The following is a 24,382-nucleotide window of genomic DNA, read 5'->3' as shown; positions in this document are numbered from 1 at the left end:
TGTATTTTGGATCTAGAGACTTCAGTGACAGGAATCTTTAAGAATCTAAGGGCTGTCTTAGGCATGTTTTTGAAAGGTGTTTTTCCCCTTTCAGGTTAAACAGCCAGTTTTATTAAAATACTCTTAATGGAGATTGAGAAAATTTAACACCTACGTATTAATCTCTGCAGTGAAGTCTAGTATATCAAACCAAAAGGTACATAATTAACACTGAAGAGAACAATTCTGTCACTAGTTGAGTCCTGCTCTGTCTTCCATGCATGTGCATTTTCATGAAAATTTAACAAGTTATCTTCTAAAATTCTCATTGAGAACTTAAAAACTTGTTAGAAATGAGGCCAGGTCTCAATAAAGTTTAGAATACCATCTGTGCCCATCATACCAATTTTCCTTAAGAAATTGATTCATGTAATTCAAAAAGCTTTTGTACAAAATTTTTCTAAACAGTATAGAACATGATTATGTATTTGAATACTCAATAAGAATCCCCTGGACCAATCTGGTGTTTTCCTCATGTTTCTATAGACTGAGTAATTTTCACTACTGAATTTGTTACTCTTTAATTTAGCCATCTTTTCCTTTAGCAGCTGCTTAATGTATCATTAAAAATTCAAGGAATGAAAGTTTTTCAAATCGTTTTTAAGCAACAAAAGCAAGTACGTGCAAAAGTCCAAAACCAATCAAAACCAAATACTTAAGTATTTATATATTTTAAATGTGTATCACATCTGCAGATTTTTAATGACTTCAATTACTATCAACCCAGTCACATGTCAGTATTCACATATCCAACTAGTTTTTCTGTTTTTTATGTGTACTCATACACACACATGTGTACATGTAAGCATAAATACATATTATATATAGTTAACATAACGAGTTATATTAATATCATGAGCATTTTCATGCTCCATAAAGATTCCCCCAAAACAACTTTAAGTGACTTTTTTTTTTTTTAACATCTTTATCAGAGTATAACTGCTCTACAATGGTGCGCCAGCCTCTGCCCTACAGCAAAGTGAATCAACTACACATACACATATGTCCCCATATCTCTTCCCTCCTGCGTCTCACTCCCTCCCACCCTCCTTATCCCACCCCTCCAGGCAGTCACAAACCACCCAGCTGATCTCCCTGTGCTATGCGGCTGCTTCCCACTAGCTATCTATTTTACCTTTGGTAGTGTATATATGTCCATGTCACTCTCTCACTTTGTCCCAGCTTACCCTTCCCCCTCCCCATATCCTCAAGTCCATGCGCTAGTAGGTCTGTGTCTTCATTCCCGTCTTACCCCTAGGTTCTTCATGACCTTTTTTGTTATTTCTTAGATTCCATATATGTATATTAGCATATGGTATTTGTTTTTCTCTTTCTGACTTACTTCACTCTGTATGACTGACTCTAGGTCCATCCACCTCACTACAAATAACTCAATTTCGTTTCTTTTAATGGCTGAGTAACATTCTATTGTATATATGTGCCACATCTTCTCTATCCATTCATTAAGTGACTCTTTAAATTCATTCAAAACTAATCTCTAGAAATAGAGGCCGAATAGAATTTCTCACATTTACAAAAATGCTGCAAATCACTAGCTTTATACACAAATGTTTGCCTATACTTCTAATTTCTCAGATGAATTTCTTGAAAGTTTTAGAAAAAAATTTCAGTATGTACATAACATATATATTACCCCATGCAAAGCTTTTTACATAATAACTGACCTAAGTGTTAACACATAAACATGTATCTACATATACCCATGTATGGATAAAATTCTTACATTTGAAAATGTTACGAACATCATGTAAGCCATGAACTCTTCCAGGTGCTAGAGATAAGATAAAATTCCTGCTCTAATGGAGCAGTCATGCAGGAAAGAGAAAAATCTACCAAAAACACATTAGTGATATCTAATGAAACTAAAAGCAGAATTAAGCAATACATGACAGAGAACATTTTTATATATAAGTTATCAGTGGAAAGCTTCTCTGAGAAGGTGACATTTGCATAGGGACCTAAATGCAGAGTGGAAACAGTGTTAATATCTTGAAAAAGTGGCCCAAAAGAAGCAGTACATTGGATATTTTTCATATTTATATGCATATACTTTGATGCTCATCCACTGAACAAATATGCACTCGGTACTAATAAAATATCAGGCAAGTTGCTAAGACAGGTACCGTGCCTACTTTCACAGGGCTCATGGTCTAGCAGGGGAGTTGGACATTTCGTAAGTGATTTCCCAAGTAATTATTCCATTCTAATTTTGATGCTGGGCAGAAAAAACAGGGCACTAGGAAAATGTGTAGTGGGTTAGACTAACCTAGTGGGGATGGGGGTGGACAGTAAAGGCTTCCCTAAATGATAATTTACTTACTATCTAAAGGATATACAGCAAGATAGGAAGTAAAGTTCCAGAAAGGACCAAACTTATATTTGAGGAAATAAAGTAAGCATAAGTAGAGCACACAGAACAAGAGGATGAATGACATGAGACAAGAAATGGTGGGGGAAACAATCCAGCAGATCCATAGACAGAATTGCAGCTTGACATCTATAACTTCCCAGCACCCAATCTGATGAGGAAAAGTCATCCATAACCTCAAACTCGGGAAAAACAACAACAAAAAGAAAACAAGAAAAACCCACCTTTTTGGCCAGGCCATATGGCTTTGGATCAGATTAAGATGTGTTTCTTCTATGTATAATACAATCTCATATGACCTTACTTACAACTGCCCGATTTCTGCTCAACTCAGTAAATGATCAACACTATTATGTATTTTCTACGTGAGTACCACAAAGCAAAGTTACACCCTTGATAAAATATAAAAAGTTCACATGTCAAGTCCACATTTCAAGGCCACATTAGTGATTGACCCATTTGATGGTTTTGCAGTTTTTTTGATCAAATATTTCAGTTTCCCATAAATGTCCAGAAAATAGCCCTGGAAAATAGATAGACTTTTTCTTTGGGATGATTTTGTGTATTTTTAGCTTAAGTGTAAGAATTTAAGAATACAAATCAGTATTTACTATGGACTAGAGGTATCCTTTTCTATCCTAAAGCCTAGATACCTCCCCCCTCCCTGTGTCTCAGCTGATGATCTGCACCCCGCATCACTAATAAAAATCAGACAACAAACTCCAACAAATCTTCCCACTACATCTATTAACCTACATCTGTACCCAAATCTGGCCTTTCCTCCTATCCCTGTGGATGAACTGTCCATCCCCTCTCAATACAGTATCAGTCTTTTCCTTTCTACTAAATCACTCCATCATTTTATCAATATGTTGTCATGCCATCCACCTTAATAAAAAATTTCTCAGTTTAGAACCCCCTTCGGCCACCCCATTTTTCTGCTCCATATGCATGGAAGTTCCTATAAAAAGCGGCCCTCCTATTCTCTAGTCAATCAATTGCAACCAGGTTTCCATAACTAACACCACCACCACCACCCCGACACTGGCGATCTCACACTGCTAAGGCTTATTATGGTCAGTTCTGGATCCTTTTTTTAAAACCACTATGCAGCATTTAACAACTGCTCAATCACTCTTGAGCCCCTTTCTTCACTAGGCTTCTGGGATATTACCCTCTTACTCTTTGGCCACTCCTCTTCTGAATAATGCCCCTTCCCAAGATATCCAGGTCCTAATGCCCAGAATCTGAATAAGTCGTTTAGATGGCAAAGGCACTTTGAAGATAACAGATTTTGAGATGGGGAGATTATCTGGGACTATCTAGATGGGTCTGATGTCATCACTAGGATTAGATGTGACATTGAAATCAAGAGCTTGTAATGGTATGAGGGATAGGCCAGAAGCCAAGGAATGCAGATAGCCTCTAGGAACTGCAACAGTCAAGGAGATAGTCTCCCCTGTAATCTCAAGAAACACAGCCCTACCACCTTGATTTTAGATTTCTGATCTCTAGAATTTTAAAGTATTTTCTTTTTAATTCTGTAAGTCTGTGGTAATTTGTTTCAACAGTAATAGGAAACTAATACATCTTCACAAACTCAATCTTTGCCCCAGGGTTCAGCCTTTGTAGCTCTTACTTTCTCTGTACCTGTTTTTCTAGTTAGGTCAGTTAACTCCAAGGCATTAAATGCCTTGCATGATGGCAATTCTCAAGTGCCTATCATTATCTGGATCTTTCCACAGAATTCTAGTTCCATATAGTCAAAAAGGTTAAGGGATACAGTTGAGTATGTCTAAAGGAAATCTCAAACTTAGTCTTTCAGAACCAAACTTTTGATCTGATCACACAAAACCATCTCTTCCTCTCGCATTCTCCATCCCAATAAAGGGCAACTGCAATTGGGAGACTGGAATTGACATACATACACTATTGATACTATGTATAAAATAGATAACTAATAAGTACCTACTATATAGCAAAGGGAACTCTACTTAATGCTCTGTGGTGACCTAAATGGGAAGAAAATCCAAAAAAGAGGGGATATATGTATACTTATAGCTGATTCATTTTGCTGTACAGTAGAAACACAACATTTTAAAGTAACTATACTCCAAAAAAATAAATAAAAAAGAAAAAAAAAGGGGGCAACTACATTCTAGTTATTCAGAGCAAATTCTTGGACCCATGATTCTTCCCATTCTGATATTCCATATGTGACCAATTGGCTTATCCTCATTTTATTTTTAAATATGTTCAGAACAAACACTTCTCACCAAATACTCTACTATCCAAATTGCCCTAATTGTCATCATCTTTGCCTTGATCATCACTATAGCTTACTTCTTTCCCTTACCTTCTGTAAGGTACCATCCCCACAACTGACAGGTGACCCCATAGAAGTTAGGTTTCACACAGCACCATCCAAAGTCTTCCCTTCTCATTCAGGGTAAAATCTAAAGCCCATAACATTGCCTTTAAGGCTCAACAAGATACTGGACCCAGGTACACCTCCTACTTCCCCCCATGATGTCATTCTCTTCCAGCCTTGCTCCACCTTCTTAGATTCTGCATCCTGTGCGTAAAATAATGTTCTGTCAGTTACCTGCATGACTTATCGCCTCAATTACTTCCCCATGTTGGTTTAAACTTTACCTTTTCAGAGTACGTCTGACCACTCTATAGAGAACAACTTCCCACCCTTGGAACTCTGTCATATCTTACTCTTCTCTATTCGTTAAAAGCAAACATATATATACATAAATCATATAGATGAGAGACATCTTTTATACAAATTTCCTTATGAACGCCTTTATGATCAAAAATAATTTTCATAAGAACTTGTATCAAAACCTCCAAAATGGCTTGAGAATTCCTCATCTGAACCACAGAACAGTTATTTTTGTGTGACTACGTTCTCATTCTCCCGAGAACACAACAGAAGAGAATTTATCACATACAACGGATACCTTAGGGTGTTGGTTCCCAAAATTCACTGTCAGTCAAGATCACGTGGCCAGCTTGCTTGTTAAGACACAAATGGATGGGCCTTATTCCCAGAGTTTCTAAGTAACTAAGTCTGAGGTGAAGACGCAGAATTTGCATTTTAACAAGTTCCAAAACATGCTTATGCTGCTGGTCTGGGAACCATAATTTGACAACTATTGCCTCAGTGTATTAGGGCTTAGTTCTCTACTACAAACTGTTGAAACATGCTACTCTAGTGTGAGGATCATAAGGTTATATTAAATTTTCTAAGACAGAGCTATCATATTTATTATTCTTAATGTAAATGCTTATATAAAGATGAACAAATTCTTTCATTAATCTTAAAAAATATTAGAAAGATTTAGCAAGATTTAGGCTTTATAGGATTATCGATAGGGGAATATTTGATTAATGATCAAATACAGGTAAATTTCTGTATAACGAGTTTTAAGAAAACAAAACAAACCACTGACGACTATTCATACCATGAAAACTGATTACGATTTACATTCTCAATATTTAAAACAGTAACTGATAGTCAAGATTGATTCATTGTGATTAACTTTCTATCCAAAATGCGGTATTCTTTTATTATAAAATGTCAATATTTATGTTACCATTATCTCATATTCTTTAAAGTCCATCTATCTCTATTTACTGATTGCCTAACATCAGCCAAGCACTGCCTTAGTTGTTGTAAGTGATCTTATTTCATTGGGAAGTTTCTGACAAGCATAATACCTGATATTTAATAACTGTTTAATAAATAAACACAGAAATGAATAGCAGTAAAATTTACAGGTACAAAAATGTTTCCAAAACATGAAAACAAAGACAATCCAGTATAATCTAAACATGAATGATTTGATATTTTGAAATCACTTACCTTTAAAATTTTAACAAAATATCTGTACAGCTGTGCAAAATGTTTACTACATTAGGCCTGAGATTACAGGCCTGAGCAGCAGACCTGCTCACCAGGTGGGCCCTCAGCCAGTGTCTGGGAACTTGGCTCTTGGAGTGTTTCCAGTGAACAGTTAACTGGTAAGAGTGGCTCACTGTGCCTAGATGTTCACATAAACAATACGATTTACAATACGCTTTATGTTGAACACCAGCTTTTCTCCTGGAAGTCTGAAGTTTGTGTGCAAGGCAGAGGGTATCTATGTGACCAACACAATACCTTAGACATCAAATCTCTAATGGGCTTCCCTGAAAAGAAACAACACACCCAAACTGCTGCCTTCTCACTGCTGGACGGAAGGTGTACTTTGTGCGACACTGAAGGAGACAGATCATGAGGAAGATTACACATAGATTCCTCCTGACTCTGCCTGGGTCTTTTTCTCTTATCATCCAACTTCACTCTAATCAATTTTAGCCTTGAGTCCAACTATGTACTCAGTTCCTTGAGTTCTTCTAGCTAATCTCCAAATATGCGGGTGGTTCTTAGAGACCCTCAACACAGCAGATTGTCAAAAAGCGAAGATTCTTACCTGCTGATATGCTTCATAAATCACATCAAATAGAAAGGCCTGTGGCATTTCACTTGCCCTGTGTCTCGCACGTTCCAGTGAGTGGTCTAAGCAGCCATCTACAGATGGACTGATGACAGTAGATACAAGAGGTCGGATTGCTCCTGCAGCCTAAAGGATAAACAGAGAGGCAAATGACACAGTTATTTCAGTTAGAAAATATCTTAAAGTCCAATTCTGAACTCGGTATCTTTGTTTTGAAACAGATCTTACACCTTCAACAAGCTACCTCAAGAACATACTTAAGTCTTAATTTCGTTCATAAATCAAATCATTTCCAGTCAAAAACCAATCTCATACCACTACAGTTCCATGTATTAGAGACAGAAATAATTTTTCATTATGGATCCAAAATCCTCTTCATCACAGGCCACTGAAGTCAAATACGAAAAAAGGATGCTAAGATACAACTGAGTATTCCCTGAAGATGGGAAAGAGACTACTGTCAAAGAACTGAAACGGATTACACGTGAATATTTACTTGTTAGTGTGCCTTCAAGTATTTAATTTACACATTACCTCATTAAGGAACAAGACATATTCCCTAAGATCCCCAAAATGAGCTCAGACACCAGCCAAGTGACAATGAATATATGTCTTGCTCTAACTCCTGCAAAAAAACAGCTCCATTCAAATATAGCATCAATGCAACGCTCCCTGAGGCTAATATCCATTGATTTCAATTGCTCCTATGAAAGCTCTGTCTCATTAATAGATGCATCTAAACTTTAAAAAGACACCTTACCTGACAGCTTCTCCCTTTACCTTTAATAAGTTTCACTGTAATACAGTCTTGAAGGTCATTACCAGACAGCTACCTTGGTGAAGTAGCCTTAAACTTCCTAGGGTAGGCCTTAACCCAGCTGTCTTATATTGACTATAATATGTCCTATCTTTCATGTAATTGCAGCATATAACATTAATACCTGAGAACAAATTTGGTCTCAAGGAGACCAACATCTGAGAAGGACAGTCCATAAACTAGTTTACAAAAGCCAAGGGACTGGTTGAAAATCAAAGCTTATGTGAGAGCCAAGCAGGCTGTACAAATTGTGTGGCCATTTCCAGTGACTCAAGCAGAGATTTGGAGCCTAGGCATAATAGCAAAAGTGAAGAGACAGCCAAGGGCGATAGGGAAGGAGTGAAGTCCAAGTAGGTGAAAGGGAGATAAAGAGCAAGCCCGTATGGTAGTCCTAATTTTAGTTGTTTAAGGAACCCCCATACTGTTCTCCATAGTGGCTATACCAGTTTACATTCCCACCAACAGTGCAGGAGGGCTCCCTTTTCTCCGCACCCACTCCAGCATTATTGTTTGTAGGTTTGTTTTGGTTTTTTTTTGGGGGGGGGGTACGCGGGCCTCTCACTGTTGCGGCCTCTCCCGTTGCGGAGCAGAGGCTCCAGACGCGCAGGCTCAGCGTCCATGGCTCACAGGCGTAGCCGCTCCACGGCATGTGGGATCTTCCCGGACCGGGGCAGGAACCCGTGTCCCCGGCCTTGGCAGGCAGATTCTTAACGACTGCACCACCAGGGAAGCTCTGTTTGTAGATTTTTTGATGATGGCCATTCTGACCAGTGTGAGGTGATACCTCATTATAGTTTTTATTTGCATTTCTCTAATGATTAGTAATGTTGAGCATTTTTCACGTGCCTTTTGGCCACCTGTATGTCTTTTTTGGAGAAATGTCTATTTGATTTTTTGATATTGAACTGCATGAGCTGCTTGTATATTTTGGAGATTAATCCTTTGTCAGTTGCTTCATTTGCAAATATTTTCTCCCATTTTGAGGGTTGTCTTTTCGTCTTATTTATGGTTTCCTTTGCTGTGCAAAAGCTTTTAAATTTCATTAGGCCCCATTTGTTTATTTTTGTTTTTATTTCCATTTCTCTAGGGGGTGGGTCAAAAAGGATCTTGCTGTGATTTAGGTCATAGAGTGTTCTGCCTATGTTTTCCTCAAAAAGTTTTACAGTTGCTGGCCTTACATTTAGGTCTTTAATCCATTTTGAATTTATTTTTGTGTATGGTGTTAAGGAGTGTTCAAATTTCATTCTTTTACATGTAGCTGTAGAGTTTTCCCAGCACCACTTATTGAAGAGACTGTCTTTTCTCCATTGTATCTCCTTGCCTCCCTTGTCATTGATTAGGTGATCCAGCAATCCCACTCCTGGGCATATATCCAGAGAAAATGATAATTCAAAAAGATACATGTACCCCAATGTTCATTGTAGCACTATTTACAATAGCCAGAACATGGAAGCAACCTAAATGTCCATCAACAGAGGAATGGATAAATAAGATGTGGCACATATATACAATGGAATACTACTCAGCCATAACAAAGAATGAAATAATGCCATTTGCAGCAACATGGATGGACCTAGAGATTGTCATACTGAGTGAAGTTAAGTCAGACAGAGAAAGACAAATATCAGATGGTATCACTTATATGTGGAATCTAAAAAGAAGGGTACAAGTGAACTTATCTACAAAACAGAAATAGAGTTACAGATGTAGAAAACAAACCTATGGTTACCAGGGGGGAGGGATAAATTGGGAGGTTGGGATTAACATATACACACTACTGTATATAAAATAGATAACTAGTAAGGACCTACTGTAGAGCACAGGGAACTCTACTCAATACTCAGTACTCTGTAATGGCCGATATGGGAAAAGAATCTAAAAAAGAGTGGATATATGTATATGTATAACTGATTCACTTTGGTGTACACCTGAAACTAACACAACATTGTAAATCAACTATACTCCAATTAAAAAAAAAAAAGAGCAAGCCTGACTTGTCAAGCCTAGCACCTATCAGCAGAGGTTAGAAGACAGGAAAGGAACACACATGCACATACGTCATAGTGCTTTTTAAGGAAAAAAATATAGTTCTATTACTTATAATTAATTAACTACTTACGGTTAATTCTATGCCAGACAATGACATAAAAATTTAGAAGAACATGAGACATACAAAATGTCTCCACGAAGAGCTGTGCAGACTCTCTACAACTAAAGCATTTTTTAAAAAACAACCATTTAAAGCCTTTGAAAATTGTCCTAAGGGCATTCAATAAATTAACATTTAAGAATATCTCTTAAACCTTGGAGAGAACAGAGTCTGTGGTACTGGAACCGTCATCTGCTTTTTTCCTTCATTCCACAACACCCAGCTCAATGTGACTTTAGTTCCACTCAGAGTAGGTATGGCCAAAAAGAAAGGGTTCCCTCTCCCACCAGCTCCCAGTGGGAGGGGCAGAGTGCCAGCATTTCCCATCCCACTCAATTCCATGTCACAAAGGCTCAGTTACCAGCAAGTATGGCCAAGAGGTTGTAGACTCCCTTCACCCACACAGCCTCCACCCAATAGAGTACAAGACCCACCCCAGGCATGGTAGGTAGGGAATACTGGGGCCCTGATCACTCTTGGCCCAGTCACACACAGGGCAGAGGTTCTGTGCCAGGAGAGGCAAAAAGATAAGTCTAATGTCTCCAGGCAGCACCCTGCTCACGAAGTAGTGGTGTCACTCAAACAACATGCTCAACTATAGCTCCAAAGCAGTGGCATGGTGATTTTTCACAGGGAGAAAGACAGGCTCTAAGAAGAGACAGCTACTAAGCTCTCCCCAAGGGAACTTGCTTAATTGGAAGTGTGAGGAATTCAAGGGTAAGCACGCTCTCAAAAGAAACGGAGATCATGGTAAGCAATTAAGAGCGAAGTGAGAGCTTCATGAGAGCAAAAAGCTGAACCATAGGGAAGCTAGTCTACCAGAGACAACCAGCACAAGAGACAGCTAATAAGAATCACCCACCCTCCCACCCCCAGAATCAGAGCAAACCTCCAACACCGGCTTTACAAACTACCCCTGGCTAAGGGAGCAGAATTTACTTGGATCAAACTGTAGGGTACTTTATGTATTTGGCATTGTTCCAAAAAAAGAGCAGTCGGCAGGCACTGAATGGAGCTTATCAGTTGGGCGTCCAAGGCAGACAGTATAACAGAGATCGGGGAAATACAGATGAAGCGAACCCTGCTAAAACAACTGTCATTCCGTGGTGACTCAACACTTGTCTAGAACTGCTCCCTCTGAAGTGACTTTAGAGGTTTTGCCCTATACAGGAATACGACTGTGACTTTGCTGGTCTATTTTAGTAGCCAAGAAAATAATAAGCCTAGGGGAGGTAACTGGAACTGACAAAATACATTATCCAAAATATGCATTTTTCAACAACCAAAAAATGTAAAGACATGCCTCCAAACAGGAAGGTGTGATGTATACAAAGCAAAAAAAAAAAAAACAGGCAACAGAATCTACCTGTGAGAGGGCCCAAGTGACACACTTACCAGGTAAGCCTTCAAATCAGGTATTATAAATATGTTCAAAGAACGAAAGGACATCATGCATAAAGAAATAGAGTAAGATGACCATTAGTATTATCAATATTAGGAATACCTATTTTTAAAAACTGAGTAGCAATTTTAGAATTGCAAAATAGCTAAAATGAAAAATTCACTAGAGGGGTTCAACAACAGATTTGAACAGGAGAATAACTGAACTTAAAGTCAGATCAACAGATTACACAAAGAAAAATGAACAGATTCACAGAGGAACGTAGGACATCATTACAGACATTTTTGTAATAGGAGTACCAGAGGGAAAATGAAGGCAAGAAAGGAGCAGAAAAAATTATGACTGAAAATTTCCCAAGAAAAGCAATCTGCACACTCAAGGAGCTCAGTATACTCAAAGCACAATACACACAAAGAAATTCATATCCAGACACATCATAGTAAAAACGCGAAAGCTAAAATCACAGGAAAAAAACTTGAAAGCGGCCAAAATGTTTTATCATTAACAAGGGAACACCAATAAGATTAACAACTGATTCTAATCAGAAACAATGGAAACCAGAAGGCAAGTGGGTGATATGGTAACTGCTCATAATAAAAACCTGTTAAAGGTTAAGTCCAGCAAAATGAGCATTTACAAACATCAGATCAAAATAAAGATTCTGAGCAAACAAGCAGAATTTGTGGCTAGCTGATTCACCCTACGAACACTGAAAATCTTTAAGCTCAAAGAAAGCAACCCTAGACAATAATTCAAATCCACATGAAAAAAGAGCACGAATCATTTAAAAAAAATTTTTAAGTTATAAATGCCTTTTTCTCCTCTCTTATGTTAAGAGGTTTAAAAAGGAATGTATAAAATAAATATATAATTGATCAACCTATAATATTGAAATATATGTTTGACAAAAACAGCATATTGTGACAAGGAAAAGATGAGTAAAGGTGTATCACAGGAAGAAACTAACAGATAACTTGAATCTACAGTAACAAATGAAAATTGAAAATGGAAAACAAAAAACTTAATATGACATTCTGTATAAATACAGCTCACCTTTCTTCTCAACTTCTATAACTGGTGTAAAATAAGATGAAGTGATAACAACAATGGATTATTGGGTTTCTAACATACGTGCGCCTAACACTAATAGCACAAAAAGGCAGAAAAGGGAATAGACCTATTTAAAGAGTAACATTTCTGTACCTCCCTAGATTTTAGTTAGCATATATCTGAATTATGTTAAGATGTATACTGTAAGCCCTAGAGTAGTCACTAATAAAAAGTTAAAGTAAGAAAACAAATTAATGTTCCATAGAAAATATCCATTTGATACGAAAGCAAGCAGTAATGAGAAAAGAGACACACATGAAACAGAAAATAAAGTGGTCAATGTATATCAATAACATTAATTTTCAGTCGATTAAACAATCCAAACTCACATTGTCAAATTGGATTAAAAATCCAACTGTATGCTGTCTACAGGAAACACACATGTGAGACTCAAAGATCCAAATATACTGAATACAGAAGGATGAAAAAGGATACGTATCAAGCTAACAGCAACCTGTAAGAAAGCTGGAGTACCTATACCAGAAAAAATCCAAAAATGTTAAAGATAAACCCATCTTAAAATTTAAAAAAGGTCAATTCAACAAGATATAAAAATTTATCTAACAGATCCCCAAATACATGAAACAAAAATTGGTAGGATTGAAAGGAGAAATAAATAATCCAGCAGTTGGAGATATCAACACCCCACTTTCAATAATGAGTAGAACAACTAGGCAGAAGATGACCATGGAAATAAGACTTGAAAAGCACTATAAACCAACTATATCTAACATACCTATTGAATACTCCACCAACAAAAGTCTATGTTCTCCTCAAGTACACATGGAGAGTTCTCCAGATCAGACCATATGTTTGGCCATAAAAGAAGACACAATAAATTTTAAAGGATTAAAGTCATACTAAGTATGTTCTCTGATCTTAAGAGTGAAATTAGAAAACAGTGGTGCAGCCACTATGGATAACAGTATGGAGGTTCCTCAGAAAGTTAAAGATAGAGCTACAAAATGACGCAGAGATTCTACTTCTGGTTATTTATCTGAAGCAAACAAAAACACGAACTCAAAGATACCCACCTCCATATTCACTGCAGCATTATTTACAACAGCCAAAACATGGAAACCTAAATGGCCATCTTCAGGACATGTGAAGACCTCACAGGCATTATGCTAAGTGAAATTAATCAGAAAGACAAATACTGTATGATCCCACTTACCTGGAACTTAAACAAAAGACAGAAATAGCTCATAGATACAGAGAACAGCTTGATGGGGGACATGGGTAAAATATGTGAAGGAAGTTAAAAGGTACAAATTTCCAGTTATGAAATACATCATGGGGATGTAATATAGTTAATACTATATTGCATATTTGAAAGTTGCTGAGAGAATAGATCTTAAGTCTCTTCAGAAGAAATTCTGTAACTATGTATGGTGACAGATACAGACTTATTGTGGTAATTTCTCAATGTATACAAATGTTGAAATATGTTGTACACCTGAATCCAGTATGTTGTATGTCAATTATACCTCAAAAAATGTTTTAGAGAAACAAAAAGAAGTGTGAGAATTAAGAACATAGCAATTGGGGCTTCCCTGGTGGTGCAGTGGTTGAGAGTCCGCCTGCCGATGCAGGGGACACAGGTTCGTGCCCCGGTCCGGGAAGATCCCACATGCCGCAGAGCGGCTGGGCCCGTGAGCCATGGCCGCTGAGCCTGTGCTCCGCAATGGGAGAGGCCACAACAGTGAGAGGCCCGCGTACCACCAAAAAAAAAAAAAAAAAAAAAAGAAACCGCCTGCCAATGCAAGGGACACGGTTTCCAGCCCTGGTCCGGGAGGATCCCACATGCCTCGGGTCAACTAGGCCAGTGCACCACAACTACTGAGCCTGCGCTCTACAGCCTGCGAGCCACAACTACTGAGCCCACAGGCCACAACTACTGAAGCCCGCATGCCTAGAGCCCGTGCTCCACCACAAGAGAGGCCACCGCAATGAGAAGCCTGCACACCGCAGCTAAGAGTAGCCACCGCTTGCCTCAACTAGAGAGAGCCCATGCACAGCAATGAAGACCCAAAACGCAGCCCAAAATAAATTTAAAAAACAAACAAAAAAATAGCAATTGAACAACACACTACTAAATGAATCCAAGAAGAAATCACTATGGAAATGATACTTTGAGATCAGTAACATACACAATGTAAAGTAACTGGAGAATGCAGTTAAAGCAGTCCTAAGAGAGATTTATAGCTGTAATTGTGTATATATAAAAGGACATTTTCAAAATCAAAACCCTAACCTTCCACCTCAAGATACTAAAAAAAGACTTAAGCTAATGCAGGCATAATAATAAACATAAGAGCAGAAAATAGAATAGAGAAAAACCAAAAGTTAGTTCTTTGAAAAAGTTTAAACAGTTTTTCTTCTAGTTTAGCTAAAGGTTTATAAGACTCAAATAAGTAATATCAGGAATGAAAGTGGTGACATTTCCACTAACCTTATAGAAATAAGGAGAAAGAAAACTGCAAGCGTATTTTAACAAATTAGGTAACAGATAAAATCACATTTTTCTAGAAAGACACAACCAAAACTAATTCAAAGATAGAAAATCTGAATAGACCTTTAAGAAAATTAGGCATTTTTTAATTTCCCACAAAGAAAAGCCCAGGCCCAGATGGCTTCACTGGTTAATTGTAATGAAAGTTTTTTTTTCAATACCAGTTCCTCACACCATTTCAAAAAAAATAGGAGGGAACACTTCCCAACTCACTCTTTAAGACCAATATTACCAAAACCAGAGACATCACAAAAAACCAAAATAGAGATCAATACTCCTGAAAGATATAAACACAAAAATCTTCAAGATAACAAACCAAATTCGGCAACACGTAAGTAGTATTGTGCACCATGACCAAGTGGGATTTATCCCAAGAAAGCAAAATTAATTTAACATCCCAAAAAGAAATCAATGTAATACACCATATTAATAGAATAAATAACAGAAACACATGAACATCTCAATAGACTCAGAAAAATTATCTGACAATATCCAACACTTCATGAAAAAAGCATGCAACAAACTAACAGAAGAGGACTTGCTCAATCTGATCAAGGGCATCTACAAAAAAAAATCCACAGCTGACATCATACTTAATGGTGTGATGACTTAATGTTTTCCCTTCAACATCAGGAACAAGGATGTCCACTGTTGCCACTTTTAAGAAAAGTACTGGAAGTTCTCGTCAGGGCAGTTATGCAGGAACATCTAATAAAGGCATCCAAGAAAAGTAAACTATCTTCACTTGCAGATGACACAATCTTATACACAGATAATTCTAATGAATCCACTAAAAATACTATTAGAACTAATAAACTAGTTTAGCAAGAATGCAGAGGACAAGATTAATATATAAAAGTTAACTGTATTTCTATATATTTGCAAGGAACAATCCAAAAGTAATTCCTTTATAGTAACTTCAAAAAGAATCCTTAGGAATATATTTAACAAAAGTGCAGTATATTTAAATATACTCAGTAAGTGCAAAACATTCTAAGAACTACAAAAAATTTCCACCTCTTTTCTAAGATCCAACATCTCCACATACTTACTGGCATCCATTCCTTCTCATGTAGGTCTCTATAGCAATAGTCTTCTGTCCTGCCTCAAGTTTGTATTCTTTAACTGAACTGTCTCCGTTAGAGTACATGCATTTTGTGACATCTCCCATCATTAAGTCAGTCTTCCATTGATCATACATCTGCCAGTTAGTGCCAGTTTAAAATAAGACTCTTTCAAATAATTGTCCACACTATACTATTCCTTATCTGTCATTTTTCTCTCCTCCCGTGTGCTCTGTAGTCTACTTTTATTAGGATTTCATCTCCACAACTCCACAAAATAAATTTTTCAAGCTCACAATGACCCTCACATTGCTAAATCCAGTGGATAGCTCTTTATCTTCTTGAGGACATTTGTTCACTTGGTTTTCAGAAACCATTATCACCAAGCAAACTCTCTCATCTTCTCACACTTTAAATCCTAGATCCTTATATCCTCCTTCTAAGTGGAAAGCATTTCCAGAACTCGGACGTCAGACTTCCCTACATTCATTCCATAGGTGACCTCTTCAAGTCCCAGAGTTTCAAATACTATCTTATACGAGACTTCACAAATCTATAAATCCAGCCCAGATATTTCTCCTTAAATCTGGAGTTGTACATCCAAATACCTATTTAACATCTCCATTCAGATCAAAACACACAACCAGACTATAAATATCCAAGTTCTGGTTTCACCTATACCACACACCCCTAACCGGCTGCTCTACAGATGTTCCCATCTACATAAACGTCTACTCTATTCTTTTAGTCGTTCTTACCAAAAACATTGAAGGTCATTGATTTCTCCTCCTCTCATATTCCCTATCCAAACCATCAGCAAGACATCAGCTTCAAAATATCCCAAATCTGCCCACTTTTCATTGTTCCTACTGCCCCAATCTGAACCCAAGGCACCCATATTCACTCTCTCAGATCCCACACAAATCAAGAGCCATAAAGACATTAGTAATTTTGGCTATATTGAAGTAAAAATGCTTGCTCATCACAAAACAGTCTTTTAAAAAGAAATTTTTAAAAGGGAGATAACAGTTACAAAGCATATACTTTGCAAAGTATTCGTTTCCAGAATAACCCCAACAAACCAGCAGTTATTTGAGAACTAGAAACAGGGGCAAAAGATGTACATGTGCAATTCAATGAGAACACATAAAGCCCATAAATATATGACGAATACCCAACCTACTTATAAGATGCCAATTTAAACCACAAAGAGAAAGCACTTTCCACTATCTGGATTAGAAAAAAGTAAGTCTAACAGTGTCAAGTGATGGTGAGAATGTGGGGCAACAAGCTGTTGTTAATACACTATTGGTGACCGTAAATTGATACAAATTTACAAAATAATTCAGCATCATCTGGTAAGGCTGGTAACGCTCACACATCTTGACTAGAGAAATCCTTGCACATGTGCACCAGAAGACATGAGTAGCACTGTTCATGCTAGCAATGTTCATATTAGCATAAACTAAAAACAAATGTCCACTAACTGTAAACAGATAAATTGTGACATATGAAGCAGTGCTCATGAAGGCATTATAGATGCACAGATTAACGTGAATACATTTCCCCCAATACACTGGGCAAAAAATATATATACAAAACAGTTAAAAATCATATGAACGTGTGAATTATACCTCAACAAAAAAATAAAATCTAACAAGTATGTTCTTTAGGGATACACGCTACAAAACTGAAGACAAGGGCAAGAAAACAAAGTTCAAAATAATGTTTATCCACCTGGGAGGAGTAAACACGATCAAGGCAGGGACAGAGTTTCACAGTGACCGGTAATGTTCTGTTTATTATACCATGTGGTAGATCTGCAAGTGTCCGAAGTTCTCTGACTGTTTTTGGTATTTTTAAAAAGAGAATTTCTAAGATGCGTATTTATGGACCCTCATTTTGATTACTGAAAACTAACTTCAATAGCAGAGATCATTCATTTTTGAGATGTCATTATAGGATTAGTATATTGCAGAAATTACTAGGTTCTTTCCTATGGAAGCTAAAACATCAGTTGGAAAATAACAACATAAAGACAATTGAAAGCACAAGGTGGCTACCAGCTCCCTAAGTCTCACTACAGAAAAGCCGAAGAAAAGAGTCACAAGTGAAAATACCTCTGCTGTCCAAGTATGGACAAAGTGAGTTGCCTCTTAAGTACAGCTACCTGAGAAGTTTGTTTTATAAAATGTAATTCCCAAGTTATCAAACACACTGTTTCCATGGGAATTAGCATAATGAGCTCTGAATGGAAGCTTAACAGCTCAACACCACAGTGATTACGTGCCTCTCAGGGTAATGTATCAAATATTTCCACATATCAATGCATGGAAAACATCATAGATACAAATCATACAATACGAATAAAGAACCCCACCTCTACCGTTTACTTTTAAAAGCAAAATTGAACAATGCTCATCATCCATCAACACAGCAGGTACTAACATGCATCCCTCCTCAGGCATCTGCATTCAAGCTAATTATGACACTCTACAACAGAAATCCTCTGACTAGGTAATTACAATTTCAGTTAGCTGAGTTATCTTTATTCAGAGACTACTTAATGTTTACAGAATAACGTCTTCAAAGCTAATCATTGCCAATTATGAGATTTTGACTATTTCACATTTTTATACTAGAATACTTCCCATCTCCTTTTATGAGGAAAGAATCTATAGTTTATTCAGTATAGAAATATAGCTTTTAGAAAAACCTGTCCAAACCGTGCTATCACTACAAAGTATCCCTAAACCTGAATATGCAGCACAAAGGCATAAGGAGCCCCCGCTGTACACAAAACTTTAATTCTGGACAATTAGAGTGATACCATTTATCTGAAACCTAATATGATCAGAGATAAACTTGGATATGTACTAAACTTTAATTCCTAGGTATACTCATCTTTCCTTAATCTACCCTTTCAAACTTCATTTTAAAGTAATTAATTGAACAGATTTGCAAGGGCAGATAGTTTCAGGTAATTAAGCAAAACAAAAGCCTTTCACATAGCAGCTTCTCTAGCATCAGAAACAGATCAAGTTTCACCTCAGACCATGGCAGTCAGGGAATAAGCAGTTCACCACCTGCCCTGGACTTAATTTAAACCTTTGTCAACATTTCCCAAGAAATAATCAGAACTCACTGTTTTCTTCCAGAACTCCCTCATTCTTTAGACATAGGACTTAAACCGATACCAAACTTTCTCTTGAGTAGATAAAGGATCCATTTGGCCCAGGAAAGCTTATTACCCGACCCCCACCCAGGACTGAACTCTGACCTTCAGTATGGATCATCATGACCACAACCACCCAGAGATCAAGCAGTTACTAGCCATGGTCAATTCTACTTTATGTCAAATTTCCAAATACACAGTCAAATATCTGTTAAGTGAGTTTTTCATCTCTATTTTAAAACAATCCATTCCTAGGTATTTTATGCTTTTTGATGCAATGGTAAATGGAATTGTTTCCTTAATTTCTCTTTCTGATCTTTAGTTTTTAGTGTATAGAAATGCAATAGATTTCTGTGTATTAATTTTGTATCCTGCAACTTTATTGAATTCATTGATGAGCTCACTCTGAAAACTGTAAGATACTGATGAAAGAAATCAAAGATGTCACAAAGAGATGGAAAGATATGCCATGTACTTGGACTGGAAGAATCAATGTTGTCAAAATGACTATGCTACTCAAAGCAATCTACAGATTCAATGCCATCCCTATCAAATTACCAATGGGATTTTTTGCAGATCTAGAACAAAAAAATCTTAAAATTTGTATGGAAACACAAAAGACTCTGAATAACCAAAGCAATCATGAGAAAGAAGCACGGAGCTGGAGGAATTAGCTACTTCAGACTAAACTATAAAGCTACAATAATCACAACAGTATGGTACTGGCACAAAAACAGAAATAATAGATCAATGGAACAGGACAGAAAGCCCAAAAATAAACCCACACACCTATGGTTGTACCACTATGGAAAACAGTGTAGAGGTTCCTTAAAAAACAAAAACAGAGCTACCATATGATCCAGCAATCCCACTCCTGGGCATATATCCAGAGAAAACCATAATTCAAAAAGATACACGCACCCCAATGTTCTTTGCAGCACTACTTACAAGAGCGAAGACATGGAAGCAACTTAAATGTCCATCGACAGATGAATGGATAAAGAAGATGTGGTACATATATACAATGGACCATTACTCAGCCATACAAAAGAATGAAATAATGCCATTTGCAGCAACATGGATGGACCTAGAGATTATCATACTAAGTGAAGTCAGAGAAAGACAAATATACGATATCACTTATATGTGGAATCTAAAAAAATGATACAAATGAGCTTATTTACAAAACAGAAACAGAAAACAAACTTATGGTTACCAAAGGGGAAAAGTCGGTGAGGGGAGGGATAAATTATGAGGTTGGGATTAACAATATACACACTACTGTATAGAAAATAGATAATCAACAAGGACCTACTGTATAGCACAGGGAACTCTACTCACTACTCTGTAATAACCTATATGGGAAAAGAATCTGAAAAATAGATATATGTATACGTATAACTGAATCACTTTGCTATACACCTGAAACTAACACAACATTGTAAATCAACTATATTCCAATATGAAATAAAAATTTAAAAATTAAAAAAAACAGTCCAGAATACATTGCATAAAGTTATAAAACTGGGTAGTGAAAGTATATTCTTGATGCATACACACACATTAACTTCAGCAGAATTTCCAAAGCATTGTTCACCATTGCTAAACAGCCATGCTGCACAGTCCTAAGAGATCCCACACACACCCCATGTCAAAATTTCTCATATAAATTCCACTGTTTCTCTTCAGATTAACAATTTTCCAACAAAAAGTAATCCTGCTAACTATGCTATAGCACACGGGAATACAAAAAGTCCCTGTTTTACACATTGCAAAAATCCAACACAGGAAGTATAGGAGACCTTGTTTTATGAGAAAATATAAGATAAATCATGAACCAGTGCGGAAAAGGTCCCAGGCAGTCATAACCCTTAGGCAAATGTAAATAGGTCTGCAAAGATGTGGCAAGCAAAAAATCAGTGCCTAAACCCTAATTTCACAGAAACTTGGAGGCAAGGGTGGGGACGGCAGGAACACAGGGATTTAGAGAGAAGAGATGAGACTACCTCAGGGAAAAGAAAAATTAAAAGCACACAAAATACATGTCCCTTATTTCCTATGGCTCACATACCACACCGTTACTCAAGTCCAGGCAGTCCAGTGCCCTGAACATTTTAGTACTATCTACTTCCCTCTCCATTTCATTTGGCTGATATAGGGTTCATCATCACTCAGCAGCATCATTACTGCAGATCCCAAACTAACTTCACTTCCCTCAAACTCTTCCTTTAGTCAACCTACCAAACAAGGCAGACAGTCATCTTTGTAGAATTCAAGTCTTATTATTCCCTCCTCAAAAATCAGTGGTTCCCTCTTACCTATGGAGGAAATTCAAGGAAAGATATCAGGGAGGATTAATGAATTCCAATCTGCACATGATTCCATAGACACTGAAAAAGGCAAATTTAAGTGGTTCTATCTAGCTGGAAGTTGAACACAGCAGGTCTGGAATGCAGAAGTGAGAAGCCTGAGAATGAGAGAGATTTGGGACAGTGTGTCAGAGTTAAAATAGGTGCACACGAATGTGTTGCACCCAGTGAAATAATAGTCTTAAAAAGTTACATGTTGTATGATTCAATTTATGGATTCTGGAAAAGACAAAAATACAGGAACGGAGAACACATCAGTGGTTGACAGGGGTTAGAGGAACGAGGGTCTGAATACTAAGGGCAACAGGAGGAAATTCTTCAGAGTGTTAGAACAGTTCTGTGTCCTACCTGTGGTGGTGATTACAAGAATCTTTACAGGTGTAAACACTCAGATTGTACATTCCCCCAAAGTGCGTTTTATGGTATGTAGATTTAAACAATATTAAGTATTGTGGGCATGATTTAGATTGCTCAGAAATACTTTGGTGATAATAGTTAAAGGAACCTCATTTAAAGGATGGGAAGAAGTATCTGAAAAGTGAGTGGTCAAGAAAGTAAGAGGAATGAAGAAAGTCACAGAAGCCAAGGTAGAGGCAAGAGTTCCAAGAAGAGCTCGTTAACACCATCACATTTAAGGCATTCTATACACACTGGTGTACTCTAAAACTCAATTCTGATGTCAGCCACCTAGAGTTAGCATAAACCCATGGTTCATAACCAGACTGCCATTACTTCAGACACCAGAGAGAAGTGGGGTTCCCCAGGCCACCGACACTTCTGACCAACTGACTCCAAATTCAAGAGGTTCCCACAACCTCTATTCAAGTTCAGTAATTCACTAGAATGACTCAGAGCTCAGGAAGAATGCTTATCACATTATGATTATATGATTATGATTACTTACATTACATATTTATGACAAAGGATACAAATCAGACTAGATAAATAAATGAAGAGACACATGGGGTGAGATCTCAGGGGAGACCAGAACACACAGCTTCTATGGTGGCCTCCCCCCAAGCAATCAGGGAGCAGCATCTTTTCAGCACCTCTTTGTTCACCAACCAAGTAGCTCCCCACTGTGCTCCACTCTCCAGAGTTTATTGGGATTTCACTTCTGAAGCATGATTAATTAAACCATTGAGCATGTGACTGAGTTCGGTCTCCAGCACCATTCCTCTCACCCCAAAAATCCAGCTGGTTCAAAGCTCCATTGATCTTGCTGGTAACCAGCCCCTATCCTGAGTCATCTCATCTTACTAGCGTAAGCTCAAATGAGATCCAATGGGCTCATGAAAAATGAAGACCCTTGACAAATTTCAAGGATTTATTCTCCCTGCAAGGAACCAGGGACAAAAGCCAGTCAAACTCCTTGTTATACAAAAGACTAAAAATGTATTTGATTGGGAATTGGAAAGTTACAGGTGATTTTCAGGCAGAAGAGTCAGAGGGGAAAGAGGCCAGGTTGATTGCAGTGCATTGAGCAATAAATTGGAGATGAAGAAGCAGAAGCAGTAAATATAACTTGTTACTGTAAGAAGTTGATTAGGGAGAAGACGATAAAACATCATTAGAGATGCAAAAACAGAGAGCTCAGGGAAGAAACATATGCAAGTAACTAAACTAAACGTCTTCCCTCAGGAGCAAGTCTTTAGGAGGCTGCTCTACTGATAGCATGAACTGAAAATCAGACTCTACTGGCAGTTCTTAGAGTATATGCAATAGCTTATTAATGCTTCTAAAAAGGATTCTCCCTACATCTTTATTTTTCAGTGCTCCAACATATCCCTTATAACAATGTCCTTATAACTACATCTCTTGACTTATAATTATGCAGAAATATACAAGTACTTCTTATTTTGCAATATGGCAGACCACATACCTTGGAAAAACCTATTACAATTTTTTTAAATGCAGAAGAATTCATAAACAGCTTTTAAAAGTAACTTTTAAAAGTGCCTTTTTAAAAAAGAACTTTAAAAGTATGACTCAAGAAAACTCCCTAGAACTAACATGATAGTCAGAACCCAAGGAAGTAGGATGGCAGAGACCTTTGGGTTAACAAGAGGCTTTAGTTTTAACAAAGGAGAAGGAATGAGGAATTAGATCTTGAGCCTGTGCTACTTGGTTGGTTAGAACTGTAGCCCTCAAAGATCCATGAGAAGCTATATACTCATTTAAAGAGTAGACTAGAAAAAAGTGCCCTCAGTGAGAAAAGACCAAAGCAAAATTGTCTGTCCTGGCTTGGGATTTGGGGCGGGGTGGGCAGGAGGGTGAGCTGGGGGTGGGAGTAGTCTTCTCTGAGAAGTGGTAATGATCATCTATACTTTATACGTGTGTTAGAAATTTGTTTTAACACCACCATAGGATCTACAAAACTTCAACCCATGAACTGACAAAAGTTGCTGCAGGCTGGAAAAGCCCTTGGGATCCCCAGCAGAGGGAACACAAATTCATGTTTCAGAAACATACCTTCGTCCCATGCCCAGAGGATTCCTGCTGATCGAGTCCTGCCAAACATGGGCTTACAATCCAAATTGCAAAGGAGGACACCAATCGTCATGAGCAAAAGTGAACAGAATTGAAGAGCTAGAGAATTAAACTACCAAGAATTACTATTAGCTACAATGTATAAAATGTTTAAGTATTGAAAGACAAAACAGAAAAGCAAAATAGAAAAAGACCAGTCACATTTGAAATGGACCAAACAGAACTCCTAGAAATTGAGAATTATTACAATTCTAAAACTCCTTAAGCAAAAGATTAGAACTAAAGAATGAAATAGAAAACTGAAATTACCCGTGAGGCAGTCCACGAGAAGAAGTGGAAAATATTAAAGTTGAGACAT

At 37.4% G+C, this 24,382-nt stretch overlaps 1 protein-coding gene across 3 annotated transcripts in view; it reads right to left on the bottom strand.

Moving 5' to 3' along the window:
• The window catches only part of CRPPA (CDP-L-ribitol pyrophosphorylase A), a 296,085-nt gene that overhangs the window by 255,753 nt on the left and 15,950 nt on the right, over positions 1-24,382 (bottom strand). For 2 of the 3 annotated variants that reach the window (XM_065884349.1, XM_065884350.1), the window contains exon 3: positions 6,913-7,062. The exons of the other annotated variant lie outside the window; for it this stretch is intronic. In XM_065884349.1, coding sequence (XP_065740421.1) covers positions 6,913-7,062 — 150 coding nt within the window. The remainder of the gene's footprint in view (positions 1-6,912; positions 7,063-24,382) is intronic. 3 annotated transcript variants of the gene reach the window in all.

Source organism: Phocoena phocoena, chromosome 9, assembly GCF_963924675.1.
Source record: "Phocoena phocoena chromosome 9, mPhoPho1.1, whole genome shotgun sequence".
In the NCBI taxonomy this organism is placed as follows: Eukaryota; Metazoa; Chordata; class Mammalia; order Artiodactyla; family Phocoenidae; genus Phocoena; species Phocoena phocoena.
This window is presented reverse-complemented; position numbering and strand designations above follow the sequence as displayed.